At 39.3% G+C, this 14,210-nt stretch overlaps 3 protein-coding genes across 3 annotated transcripts; all 3 read left to right on the top strand.

Moving 5' to 3' along the window:
- Positions 1 to 916: 916 nt before the first annotated feature.
- Positions 917 to 6,707, top strand: LOC131795025 (histamine H2 receptor). The gene is made up of 4 exons (XM_059112599.2): positions 917 to 1,105; positions 3,813 to 4,067; positions 4,973 to 5,268; positions 6,008 to 6,707. The coding sequence occupies exons 1-4, from the start codon at positions 1,000 to 1,002 to the stop codon at positions 6,368 to 6,370; spliced, it is 1,020 nt and encodes a 339-aa protein (XP_058968582.2). The 5' UTR covers positions 917 to 999; the 3' UTR covers positions 6,371 to 6,707.
- A 3,283-nt stretch (positions 6,708 to 9,990) lies between these two features.
- On the top strand, positions 9,991 to 10,863 carry LOC131795030 (beta-2 adrenergic receptor-like). The gene has a single exon (XM_059112604.2). It carries the CDS (start codon positions 9,991 to 9,993, stop codon positions 10,861 to 10,863), a length of 873 nt encoding a protein of 290 aa, XP_058968587.2.
- Positions 10,864 to 11,740: 877 nt separating this feature from the next.
- On the top strand, positions 11,741 to 13,901 carry LOC131795013 (ankyrin repeat domain-containing protein 18B-like). Its single transcript, XM_059112577.2, has one exon. It carries the CDS (start codon positions 11,870 to 11,872, stop codon positions 13,505 to 13,507), a length of 1,638 nt encoding a protein of 545 aa, XP_058968560.2. The 5' UTR covers positions 11,741 to 11,869; the 3' UTR covers positions 13,508 to 13,901.
- Positions 13,902 to 14,210: the final 309 nt, after the last annotated feature.

The raw sequence follows: 14,210 nt of genomic DNA, 5'->3' as shown, positions 1-14,210 counted from the left end.
ACTTCTTATTTTGAACAACTTTAACGAGTGAGAAGTTTTTTTTCGCATACTTAAGACATGCTAGCTTTCTCTTGCGACTACAAGCAGCGCGTTCTCTAAAGGACTTGATGATTCCGCTAATTGCAAATCTTCATTCTGAAGAAAGCGGATGTTGAGCGTCTAAATCAAATAGAAAACCCTTAATAATTTCTTTCATAGCTCTGCTTTATTTTGCTACTTCAGTGTCTCGTATTACACGTAACAAAGCGCGCTTTACCAGAAAGGGATGATAACCTTAGCAGCGTAAGACATACAGTATCTCAATTTCACAGATAGATTTATTAACTGAAAAAAAAAAAACAATTAATGGTGTATTGCAAACACCTGTAAAAACTAATAAAATCTCCGATTAGGGTGTTAATTTTAATATTTACCTTTTACAACGTTGCATGTGGTTATCTGCCTCAGTGGGACGGACCATTGTCACCTTGCAAGTTTTCATTTAGGATGAGTTAGTGTGCTGTTTTGAAGCTATTATTGATTTGGAAATTGATACGAATTGAATGAGGTCGTTACAATTTGGAACGCAAAATTGAAATCGATCAACGGTTTTTTTCTAATTAGAAGTAATTTGGGCACGTCAATGCATGTAAAGAGATCAGGAGTGTTTTAGTGATTCTGGAGCTGCAGACTTCGATCACGATTCTAAAAACAATCGCAAGATATCACGTTTCTATTTCTTATTTGAAAGTTGTGTCCAGCATAACTTGCATTTCCTTTAAAATTGTCAAGCAGAAGTCTTAATCACTCATTCAATGAGACAGCCGAACAAAGCGCCGTGTGACATCACATTTCTTATTGATATAATAAAGGTTGTTTACTTTTAAAGGACATCTCCGATATTAAAAGTCGGTAGGGCCAATTTCTAGTACCCTGATCCTCTTTGATGTCATATACTCTGCCCGCCTGGAGACTTGCATTGTGAAACGCCATCTGATCACCCAACCAAGTGAAAACCTGATGGCCAATTCAACTATAGAGAGGACCTACGAATCTCACCACCCGCTCGAACTAAAAATTCTCTTCTACGCTGCTTTCATCATTTCTCTCCCTCTAACTGTATTCGGTAAGTTCTTCACTTAACTGCTTAAGAAAGTTTTAAATTTACGACATGTGCGAACAGGGCGAAAGAAAAAATTGCCGAAATATGAAGTAAATAACTTGATTATCGCTTAGTAAAGATTTAAAAGTTTTAGAATGACTTTCAGCGAAAAGAGGAATTAATTTTCCAACGAAGTCGTCACACAGTGGACGATCATTTGTTTAACTCTCGATTAAATATTGAGAGAATATGTTCTAAAAATATAAGTTTATGGTTTTTTGAAAGGAAATAATTCATCCCCTGTGATCACACTTCACAATGTATGACGAGTTGACTTTCTAACTCGGCTGAATAAACGAGTCGACCAACTTCGCCAGCAACACTCGGAGCACTTTGTTTTGATCTTTAATTTTCCACAATTGTGTATTTTTCAACACTGAAATGACTCTTTGAGTGAAAATACCCGAGAGAAATAATATGGCCTGGTCTGATTGAGAAGCTATATTTCTGGGGAGGCCCTTCTAAACACTTTTAACCTTTTCGGGACGGAAGAAATGGGTTTGACGATCTACATAAGAGTGTTCATTTTATTTGCTTTAAAATGTTTGTCCAAAGAGGCAAATTATCCACGACATCTTTTACCCTTTTTCAGTAGTGATCAAAATTATTTTTTGGTTGATTCATTCAAAGAGTCGCGTAAAATATTTGGTAATAATTTCTCCAAGACTTCAATTTGATTGAAAACGGCCCTCCATTCGTTTCAGATTTAATTTCTCGATATATTCGCGCGGATGTATAATTGTCAGGATACAATAAAAGGCTAATACAGTTGTTGGGCTTTTCAATCGATGACTAAAAACACTTCTCTCTGGGGTAGTTTGCATTTCAATAAATCCACTTATTATTTTAACGTAAGTATTCGAGCGTGACCTAATAATTCTTGTCTGAGCTCAAACGAATTCAAGTTGTTTAGTTCGCAGTTATTTTTTCCAGCGCAGGCTTCGTTGGTAGCGTGTAAATAAGAAAATAACAAGGTAATATAACTAAGAAACCGCGATTTTTTTGTGACAAATCCATGACAAAATATGTGAAACCCTTTAGAATAACATCTAACAGCTTTAAAACGGCTAAAAGAGCACTTATTTATTTATTTTTTTGGCTTCCTTTTTCTTATTCCAAAAGATAATCAGAGATGATGAAGACCTCATGAAATTTGGCATCAGAGCTTTTAAATTTCAGCAAAGCCCACATATCTAAAGATTTAATTTAAGTCATTGCTAATTTGATGTGTAAACCGTTTGTGGCCTTTCCTAATTTCCTTGATGCGAGAATAATAGTGGTGGATTATTAATATCGCAATACAGAAGCCATTATTTTCATTAGTTTTGTTAACCACGGCAACCAAAACTCAACAAAAACAGCTTTTCTTGTAGCAAAGATCTGAGTGTGAATTAAACTGCAGAATCATGAATCGCTGGAATTTTTCTTGAAATTTACTCGGTAAAATATATTTTATTTCATGAGCTGTGTAAGGAAGAGAATTTCAAGTCTTAAAGTTTAAGTTGGAAAGGTTTACAACGCAAGTTTCAAAAGGTTCGTTCTATTGATCTGCGATGGTAAGTTAGAGGAACGATTATCAGAAAATAAGTTCATGGTAAAACTCTAACTTTTATCATTCAAACGAAACATTGGGTAGTTCTTTTCAAAGCTGTTTCATCAATCGATTTGAACACCGATCTCGGCAAATTTGATCTACAACGAAAGTCGATTAAGGATTCCACCATTGTGGTATAATCCATCAATTGTTTCTTAATAAAGCCAAGCGTGGCGATTTGGCGCTTGAACCTCTATATAAATGACACGCAAAAACATAGCGCCAGCCAGAATGTGAATCGCGTTCTTCAGCTGTTGGAAACGTTGACATCTATGCATGCAAATGCAGCTTCCTTTCTTCTGGTAGAGGGGGGCTTGGGTTGGATTAGAGTATCACCCATCTTAAAGCCCATCTGGGGAGGCCTCTTTGACAAAAACGTCTATTTCTAATATCTACTAATGACCGAAACCGCGGAAGTACAAAACGTTGTGAAACACTTTTAGGTCTAACGTATAGACTCGAATAAACGTTTTGACACTTACGTGATATTTTTTTCTCCTCAAGTGCGGCGCTTATTTGAGGGTGGCGCTTATTCAAAAATTGGATTCAACGAAGAAAAAAATGTTGTATGTTAATTAAACGGTATATTTTACAGCCTTACAGAGGTGTCTTTTAATTGTCACCATCCGTCTCTTCCCTCATTTTTCAATTTCATTACCAGAGGTGTCTTCACTCCATTTCGATCTCACTGGCTCATTCTTGATCTAAGGTACGCACTCTTCCAAGTCTGAATCTGTGCATTGAAAAGTATTTGCTTATTGTTCTCTCGACATAACCAACTGCGTATGTAACATTAAAGCTTGTAAAAAAAGTCTTCGAATAGGCACCGAATCGAGACCAGAGACAGCTCTTATTAACTTTTCTATGGCAAACGCGGCGCTTACTCGAGGGAAACGCTTAGTCGGAGGCGACGTTTTTTTTCGAGTAAATACGGTCTTCTGTGAGCACGGTTGAAAAGCATTGCGACATTCTTCTCAACAACATCGTCCTGGGTTAACAACGTTCATAATTAGCAAATATCTCTCCGATTCTGCATGTTTTGCAACAGTTTCATACATTTTTTTTTACTTCTTTTAGGAAATGGTCTCGTCATATTAGCAGTTGTTATTAATAAGAAACTCCGTTCCGCCACCAATGCTCTGATAGTGAGCCTGGCCTTTGCTGATTTGCCTGTTGGTCTGGTGATCTTCCCTCTTATTTCCTTGACACAGATATACGGGCCAAATCTACACTATGGCAAGCAGTTGTGCAACACAACGATCTTCTTTACTGAGGTGTTCCTGAGCGCCTCGTGTCTTCATTTGTTATTCATTAGCTTGGATAGATATCTAGGTGAGAAGGCTAAAAACACTAAATTAACTTGTTGGACTTTATATTAATTATGTATTACTAAGGAAGGCGTTGTTACCAAAAACACAGTGTAGTATTCCCTTTGGCTTCAAGGTTTAAATTCCCCACACAAAATATGAATATCCATTTATTATGTATAAAATTCTCTTTTGTGCTCTCTTCTCTTCCCTTGTAAACAAGTTGTCCGCAATCATATTTGAATGTGACCAAAAAAATTGATCCTTGGCCATTTTTTTGCATTCAAATAAGGACCTAAATACTTTAATTACAAAGAGGGAGGAAAGGTTTTGCGCCTTTTATGACGTAAAAAACACGGTTGGGTACAGCGATGAGTGTTTTCTTGTTAGAAGTTCTCAGTCAGTCTTCGAAATAAAATTATCGTCTAGAGTTGAGCGTGACTGCTTTAGAAATCTGTTGTAATTGGACGCTCATGGGACACATGAGTCGCTTTTTAAAAAGTTTTCTTTAAAATAGAAAGATCAAATTTTTTAGCCACTCGTCTTCTCTTTTCTCTAAACGTTTCTTTCGTTTAATCTCTTTATAGCCTTCATAGTCCAACATCAGTATGTATATTCTCCATGCTGCGATCTGCACATTTCCCATGTTACTGACATGAAGATTTGTATATCAACTAATAGCTTTTTTTCAGTTGGTGCTTATTTGCTATATTCTCATAACCTTCATGTGTTGTTTGGTACTGATACTGTAAGGAGAAGCTCGATGCTGATCACTCTTGGGGTTAAAGGGCCAAGGTGGTTAATGAAGAATTTTTGCTTATCATACGAACCATAAGATCCCATCTCTAAAGACGTCAAAGATATGCTTTCACTCCACCCCAATCCCCTCTCTCAAGGTTCCAATACTCACCGTGCCTGCTCCCTTTGCAGCAATCAATAACGCTCTTCGTTACCACGCTATCGTCACCGCAAGACGTATCGCTTACGTCATAGCCTTCATTTGGACTTTGTCCGTGCTCGTGGCTGTGTTTCCTTTCCTTGGTTGGCGGGACGTCCGGCTTCGTTCCCAGGGAGGCTTTTGTCAGTATCACCTGAACCTCGCTCCCAGTTTTATTCTTTTTCTGCATATAACCGTGTGCCTGACACCACTGACCATCACATGTCTGGCGTACTGTAAGATATTCCAAGTAGCTCGACAGCAGGCTCAGAAAATCGCCGTTATGACGGTAAGATGTGTTGCTTCTTTGTTTGCAAGGATGCAGTGCGGAAAATAAACTTCGTAACCAAAACAAACAGTAAAAAACATACAAATACATTAGGCAAAAGAAAATTAACCTGAGGAGGAACAAAATGTGTAGAAATTTAAGTGGTAACGATTTTACAAGTGATTGGAAAGCAAAAAATAATCAAGAAAACAACAGCAACAAAAAAACATCTTAAAACACTGTACATATTTGAGTGATGATTCTGATGACAAAAACTCAGGTGTTAACCACTGAATCATGGTGATTCAGCAGTCCATTTCCAAATTTATCCAGACCTCCACATTAGGACACAAAAGAGGAACGTATAATACATAAATTGAAAACTATATTTTAGCCCCGTCTAACCCTATGTGGGGGGCGGAAATGCCATGAAAAATGTTTTTACTCCGCATTTCCTTTCTTCATAATTTGAAGGTTTGCATAAATTATATGGAAATATAATTGTTAAGAACATTAAATGCGTTATACGTTACGATCAGGTAATAGTCGTGAGGAGACTGTAACGAGGAGGGCGTGGTCGTTTGGTGATAGCTTTTTCAGAGAGCCCTATTCTTACCATCGTCTACTGCACACAGCATCTTTTTATTCAAAGTGTGTAGGAATTACATCAAATCTAATAGAATCAGTCTGGATGAGGTATTGGGATAATAATCCTGTAAACTGGTGATTTTTCGGGCAAAACGTTAATTGTTTCTTGCAGGTTAGTGGAAGTGAACAAGAAAAACGCCGTAAGAAGCTGGAAAAAGAGCGTAAAATTACTCTATCGGTTGCGGTTGTTGTTGGAGTGTTCATCCTCTGTTGGGGGCCGCTTAATGTCATGCTCATCGTTTACTGTGTATGTCATAGCTGTGTCTCTTCTCTTGCTATCGAGGCAGCGGAAGTGTTCTCCATGTTAAACTCTGGCTGTAATCCACTCATCTATGGAACTTTTAACAAGGACTTCCGCAGGACCTTTAAGGCTATGTTACAATGCCGCTGGCGTCAAATCAACCGTGAAGAGATCGAGGGCTCAACCCAAGTGGCTATGCGCGCGTCGAAGGACTCAGTGGAAAGTGCGAAGTGAAAATTATCAGATACAACAAACAGAAGTCGGTTCACTACGATTTTCATTTCGATTACCGGAGATGATTTTAAATCTCAAGTTGAAACGCACAAACGAAAAAAAAAAAAAAAGATTTAATGAAATCCGTTAAGAAGGAATTCCAAGGATCAGTGATGCGGTTATGAGCTGCTTTTGAAATTTAAAAGGGACGCTGCAGAATTAAATATATCTACATAACAATGTTTCATCGCTTAGGGAACGTTTTATCCTTTGCAATATTAGACATGTACCTTAACTTGGACGATTTGAAATTGAATGTTCCAATCAGTCAGTCAGTATGTCGATCAACGCCCCGCTCACTGTTTGCTAGTAAATTAAAAAAAAATCATTTTCATTCAGGAATTTCGGCAAAAGTTTAACTCCTCTGTTTAAGAAACGGACAAAAATTTCCTTGTCCACACGGTAGTGGTCACCGCTGGCAGAAAACTTGCCTGCATCCTGGCGCATGCGCATAATAAAGGTTAGTTCCCAAAAGGGTTGGAATCGTAAGAAAGCTTGTAGTAAGACTGTGAACTTCAATTGCTCTCTAAGTCCGTAATCTGATACCCCCCTCTATCTACAAAAAAAGATCGCAGTTTAACAAAGGCTAAGGCGGATTACGAGCTCTCGCCTGGCCTCTCTCTTTTGTAAAAAAAGTGAGTTCGTTCGTAAAAAAAGGCGAGCCAACCTGGTTAAAAAAGGGAAAAGGAAAGTGGTCTGAACTTCGACCAAGTGGCCCATTAAGCCAGAATTTTATTTATCCCGGTTTCTGTAGCATGAAGGGACCAGGGAAGGGGGTGGGATGCTAATCCATCACAGTTAACCCCGGTATTTCGTCACGTCTTTTTGACAATTCGTAGGTACCCATCTATACTCCTACAAAGAGAGCACTGCGAGAGTCACGTGTCTTGCCTAAGAACATAACACAATGAACTGAGCAGGTCTCGTACCCAGGCCTCTCGACCCGGAGTCCAGTGCACTAACCGTCAGGCCTTTGAGTCTGATCAGCAAGATTGTAACCGTGGTTGAAATGATCTCCGATGAATACCCCAGCCCGGTTATCGAGCTAAGACTTGAAAGTTTGCACTTACACCGTCTTCGTAAACAAGCTGATATTATGCTCGGGAACTGTGGTCAGGTTTAATTCTCAACTGAATAACGGGATTAATAAGTAACCGATACCACTTAAAAGAGCATGCACTACGCTCACTACTCACGTGTGCATCAAACGGAAGGCAGTGTACGTAGGTTCCGTCCAAACTTTGCCGAAGTAATTTGAAACCAGTACTTTTTCTGTTAAATTAGGCCTACCGCAAACACTTATCTGGATACAGATCGTCAGCCCAAAATAGAGGTTTACGAAAAAGCTCTTAGAAATGGTTGATATCAAAATGGCTTTCCGTTGTAGTAAGGAGGTCGTCGTTTCACTTATTAGCGGCGTTCATCTGAAAGACAAAATTTAAAGCAAAGCCGCATGGTAATCAAGCCTTTTCATGCAACCGTGAAATTGGCAAATTTAAGTTGGAGTTTTTATCAGGAGAGAAAAAGATGTCGGCTTCTAATAGAAATAAGACACAGCTGCTGTCGAAACAAAGACCGTGAGATGACCAAAGAGACAGCTTACCCGATTGGTGCTTTGAGTCGCAGCTAATTGAAAAGTAAACATCGCTGACGTGTCATTTCTTTAAAATGAATAATCTGGAAAGCTCACCTTGGGAGGCCTAAACAGAATTGACTTTAAATATACAGCCGGTTTTAATAAGCTATAGTTAACATGGAAATGACGTATTTCGAAACGAGCACCATAGTAAAGAAACACAAAAAAATTGTTTCATTATCATGTGGTGAATTGATATCACTGTTGACTATATGGTTTCCTCACTGAACTGTCAATGAACAAAGTTCGTGATTTTGTTGGTTTCAATGCTTTTCTTTCTTGACGAGGAGAACAAATTTTTATCATGATAATAGGATTGGTATTTCAGTTGAATACTGATTATCATTATGATAACTACTTAAAAGTTAAAGATAAAAGGTATCTGAAACTTGTGGATGCCGAAACGCAGACCTCAGTATGCATTAGGTAATAGCTCAAATTTTACATAAAAGATAACTGAACTTTTTTCAGTGATAAACAAAACGAAATAAGTTGAAGGTTATTTGTGATGATTGAAATTAAACCTTGAAAATTCAGAAAACTGTTTACGTTGATCGAAAAGACGCCACAGAGTTGGCAGATTGCTTTAAAATTACGGTCAATTCTAAACTGAACCGGTTGCGGCGACTTTCAGTCAATGATGCAATAGATTTTGATTTGCTACTCACACATTTAAAGTTGAAACCGACATTGGTTGTTATTCTGATCAATTTTTCTTTTCAAGTGGACCCTCCAAAACTGAAAAACCGCATTTTCTTTATTCAGTTGAAGATATCGACTGGCTAGGTATACCATAATGGTGTCAATTACAGATCTGCAGCGTCTTAGGAACACGTCCCTCTGTGTAAGAATGATTAAGACAATTAAGTTCAATGAGGAAAGGTAATAGATATATTCTATGGGAATGGTTCCATCTTGAACCTTCGATCGAAAAGACGCAAAATTTTATTAAAACCGTTTTACATGACGGCCAATTTGCTGCGTGTTTCGATTGCTTTCAAAGAAATACGCGACAGATTTTAATTTACCATCAATTAACAGTTTATTAAAAACTGCAGTTACTCAGTTCAATAACTAAGCCTTGTTAAATGGAACACCGCGCGCAATTGCGTTTCAAAGAAAACTTTAATCACCTTCGGTAGTCGTTTGCATTTTTACGATTTTCCATTGGTTTTCACTAAGACACGACTTAAGTGACGAAATTTTCATGATAGCGAGAGAAGAAATCACAGTAAGCCGGCTTCTGTGAAGCTCGCTTGATAATGCCCCCAAAAAGTGCGAAATTAGCCGCCGCAAGTTAGTCGCAGAGCGAAATTTTGCAGTTAACAGCAGAAATCAGCCAGCTTTTTAATCAAAAGCACTATCAGGTAGGTTTTCCTCAAGGAAAAATTGACAAGAAAGGCTTCCTTTCTGATATGTAAACAACTGAAGGCGTTCCAGGGTTGCGTAAAAAGTTCGTGTTAAACTGAAACGAATTAGCCTAATCTGCCAGATTCGAACGCTTTCCATACACTCAAACCTTCTTGCATGATTCTCAAATTTGCTCGGGACTGATTCTAGTAACCATGGACAAATTTTGATGCGGGTGAAAATACCTCGTTGATAATGCTGGCTGTAACATTGTGCAAAACCTTAAATGAAACACACTTGGAATGACTTATTCTAGAAGAATATTCCACTTATTTCTGAAAAAAAATGTTTTTTTTGGGCAAATTATACGGTACAGCTTTGAGCTTTTGCGATCAACGTGTAGTTAGCAGTTCTTACGCAAAATTTAGTCCGCTCCACTCATCTTGATAATCAGTATGTACAGCTGAAGTGTGAACCATGACAAAAATGTGGAAATATTGATTTTCATATGATTCTCCGCAACGAAATAATCAAACAAATGGCAAGATCTTGAGATTCTATATCATTTTTGTTTGCTCTTTTTCGGTCAGTTGACATGCCTGATATGTGGTTTTGGGTGAGTGGATGGGTTCTAATTTTAGTCACTGTGATCGGCAATGGTCTTGTGATTTACCTCGTCATGACAAAACCTCGTCTCCATACCCCCGCCAATTGGTTTATCTTATCGCTGGCTGTGGCCGATCTGTGTGCAGGGTTAGCATTCTTTCCACCCCTGTTCGGCGCCAAATTCTTCTACACCGTCGACCTCACCCATGCTGGTCTCTTTTTCAAGGTCAGCTTCGCCTTCTTGTATTGCTCCAACACCAATCTCTTCGCCATGACGGTCGACCGCTTCCTTGCCATCACAAAGCCTTTGCGGTACATATCTTACATGACGAAAGAAACTGTTTGGGCAATGATTATTACGGCTTGGACTGGCCCATTTCTACTCTTCTTTTTGCCTTCCATCTTCACCTACAATCACAATCCGACATTTACCATGTTCGTGGAAATATCCCGAGTGCTCATTTTCCAGATTCTGCCCCTCGTTATCTTTGTCGCTGCGACTTCTCATCTCCTTCGCATTGCCTGGAAAGTCAACCGCCAGACACGGGAACTGATTTCTCAAGTTCGCCATAACCATGCTATGAACATGAGTGGACAGAACATCCAGCGACCTGCAGTATTCAGAGTGCAACACAGGAGTTCCACCGTTTTGATCATATTGGTGATGACCGCCTTCAATATCACGTACCTCGGAGGGAATTACCGCTGTCTCTGCTTTCTCACTAATTTATGTCCCTTCGCAGGGACGCTCAGATATATGGTTTATCTGGTGCTGATTGCCAACACTGCTGTCAATCCAGTTCTCTATTCCTTCTTTAAGAGTGATATTCAAAAAGAACTATTTAAGTTGTTCTCAAGGTAGATAAGTCATAAGTTATGGCACAGCACGACTCAAAAAGAAAAATAAAGCAGCCATCTTGAATTGCGTTTGGATTCCAGTTTCATCTGTTTGGCTCTTTCGTCTGACATGCTTATAATTACTTCTTTTGAGTTTTCTATCATTTGGTTAGAGGTTTTTAGCCCCTGAATGCTGAAAATTTGTTGTCTGTCTGTCAGATCTTTAGTCGTCAACGAGCCTCCCGCATTGTCAAAATAGACAGATGGGCGCAATATACTTCATTTTGGAGTGCACACAAAGATTTTAACGCAGAATATAGTCACGGTAGTGGTAACAATGTTTTGGTGGTCAGCGGGTGAATTCTACTATCGTTTCACAGGAACGCTTCAGTTCTCAGTTGACAAGCTGGTTTTTACGTGTCTTCTTGAGGCCCCGTTCAGTGATTAACTATAAAGATTAAAAAAAGAAACAGGTCGAAATCGGGTTATGGAGGGTTTCGCTCCAGCTCAATTTTATGATTCATTAACTCAATTTATATTTACGTAGTTCATTGCGTTCATCCTGTCATGAAGATAATTTTCTATTACGAGACCCTAAATTGTTTTTCAGTCAGTTCTTTTTACTCAATAGGGTAGAAGATGTCAATAAGGACAAAAGTTATCTCAAATATTAAATTAAACATCATATGATTGTTATTAATGACCCGATGTTTTATGATGAGCTGTTGTTTTAGCTTACAAAAGTTCAATTAGGCTACCCAGCAGTTAACTCATCTAAATTCATTATAAAACTGAAAACGTCTTTTGTTTGACGAGGTTTATCGTTGCGTATCGGAATGCCTCTTGTGCGGTCTATTATTTCCTTGGCAACTGTCGGATGAAAAAAACAAAGGTTAGCTAACCACGACAAGTTAGGCAACAAAACCTTTCTGCTTCGTTTGACGCTACTCAGTGTAGCAACTGTATCGAAGAAGAGCGCTATATTGGACCGACAAGAGATCAAAACTCGCGAAAAGTTTCTTTTAGACACCATGAAAGCAGCGCCTTACAATCCAACTACGACCAGACTTAAAGAAGCGATTTGCGACGGGAGAATGTATCAAACTCGGCACCTTATTGAGAGCGGAGTGGACCTGAATTTTGTGGACGAACAGGGTTTGACTCCTCTTATGCATGCCGCGCAGTTACCTGACGAGAAATGTCGCACACGTAACAGCTTACTCAAACTCTTGCTGCAGCACGGTGCGAATGTAAACATCGTTGATAAAAAGGGCCGACATGTGCTGTCTAGGGCTTGCATCGACGACAAAGAAGATATTGTTAGACTACTGGTTAATGTCGCTAAACAGGACGTTGATTTGAACCAACGAGATTTCGACGGAAACACTCCAGTCATGCACTCCGTTCGCACAGGTAACGCCACTTTAGTGAAATTTATAGTTAGCGAACTGAATAAGTTTCAAGTTGACATAGATGTTCGAAATCTCGAAGACAGAACACCTTATTTGGAGGCCAAACGACTGGGGAATGAAGAGTGTGCGACTATCCTGTTGACTGAAGGGAATTCGTCAACAAATATTCAGGTGAATCCTTTTTTGGATTTTATGAGCGTAAAAGAAGAGAAATCTTGGAACGGCAGGGTGCGAGGTGTCGAGGAAAGTAAATATGCTGCGATTAACAACTCTGCTGAGAGGAAACAATCTAATCCCCGGAATATTCAAAAGAAACACACTCCTACAAAGAAGACCCCTACTTCGAACGGCGAGAAATCGTCTTCAAACCACGAAAGGGTCTTGAAAAGGAAGACAAGTTCACCCAGAAAAATTTCAAGTGCAAATTTAGAGACTGTAGACACCAAACACAAGGAAAAGTCTCAGTATGCCCGCCGGCGTAAATATGCGTGGCATGAGAGAATTATGAAACACCCGATATCACGCAAGGAGGAAGTTGAGAAAGTATTAGAATTGGCCACAACAGAATTAGAGAGGGGGGCGGATGACGCTAACCCAGACGGCATCAGTGAACTCAGTTGCTCATTTGACACTAAAAAATCTTTTATTGAAAGACAAGTAATCGCAAATTCTAAAGGACAAACGCGTCGGGTGATAAATACAATGGCAAATGCTACTTCCGTTCGAGCGGACACAATTCGGCGAAGTCAAAATATCAACACAAAGTTGCATCCAAATTCTGTTGTTGGCCGGAAATCGAAAGAAATTTTCATAACACGCAATCATAATCGTTTGTACCCTTCGCCAAAAACTTCGGAAAATGCTGCTGTGGACGACGAGTACAGCTGGTATTCGCACTTCAGTGTCTATAATTCCCCATCGGTGTCTTTTCTCACTAAAATAATGGCCATTTATGCGGAGCAAATGTCCCCCGACTCTTCTTTTCGTTTCGGTGCCGGCCCGGAGAGGACTACGAAGAAACCCGACGAGCCGATGGTGCCAAAGATCTCTGTCGTAGCTATGGGGGCTAATGAAGACCTGCAATCCGAAGGAGGTCGTTATTCTCCATCAAGGTCAGCGCTGTCTAGCCGGTGCAACAGTGCTTCAAGCACCACCTCGAATCGTAGATTCCAGTCGGCTGTATCAAGAACAGTTGCATCATATTTATCAGGGAAAAGATCTCTTTCAACGCTCAAAGTACAGGATGTAGATTTCTGATTAGTACGTGGCCTGTCCAGCGAAAGCTTGACAGGACAGGACAAAGACAGGTTTTGAGTCTTAAGTGGTTGCTTAATTTAAGCAGCTATTTTCATTCATTTTTAAACCAACAAAAGTTATTCAGCTCCCTAAACAATACACTCATTTTCATATGGAGTTTTTGTTTGTCACAAATTTGTTGCACCGATTAGCTTTCCAATTAGGATACATGGTAGTTTGTAAGAAAGAAGACTTGCATCATTTTATTTCACTGTGTAATAAGTTGGACTTATGAATTGTTCGAGACAAAGAAAGGAACAACTGTAGCTAAAAGAAAATCAGTGATGCAGAACATAACACTCACGCCACACTGTTAACCTACGGTCTAAGATAAAACGAACTCTCTTTTTCCTTATGCCGCGTTATTATCGTTCATTACTTTGGTTTTGAGTCACGCTATGAAGTACAGTCAAACCTGCATTATGAGGTCAGCCACAGTGAATAGCGAGGTGAAAGCTTGATACAGGTCCCAAAACTTGGATGTTAAAAAAACGATAAAAAAGGCACTTCATGCCGTAAATTGACCACCAACACTCGCTCAAAAATAGTGTTAACATCGACTTCGAGTAGTTACGCTTTAAGTGATCGCTTTAAGTATCGCTCAATACAGGTGAGAGACAAAACAAACCGGCCGCCATCTCGTTCTCACACTTTCCGCCACTTC

This window comes from Pocillopora verrucosa, chromosome 1 (assembly GCF_036669915.1).
Source record: "Pocillopora verrucosa isolate sample1 chromosome 1, ASM3666991v2, whole genome shotgun sequence".
Classification (NCBI taxonomy): domain Eukaryota; kingdom Metazoa; phylum Cnidaria; class Anthozoa; order Scleractinia; family Pocilloporidae; genus Pocillopora; species Pocillopora verrucosa.
The sequence above is the reverse complement of the archived record's forward strand: the minus strand, read 5'-3'. Positions and strand labels throughout refer to the sequence as shown.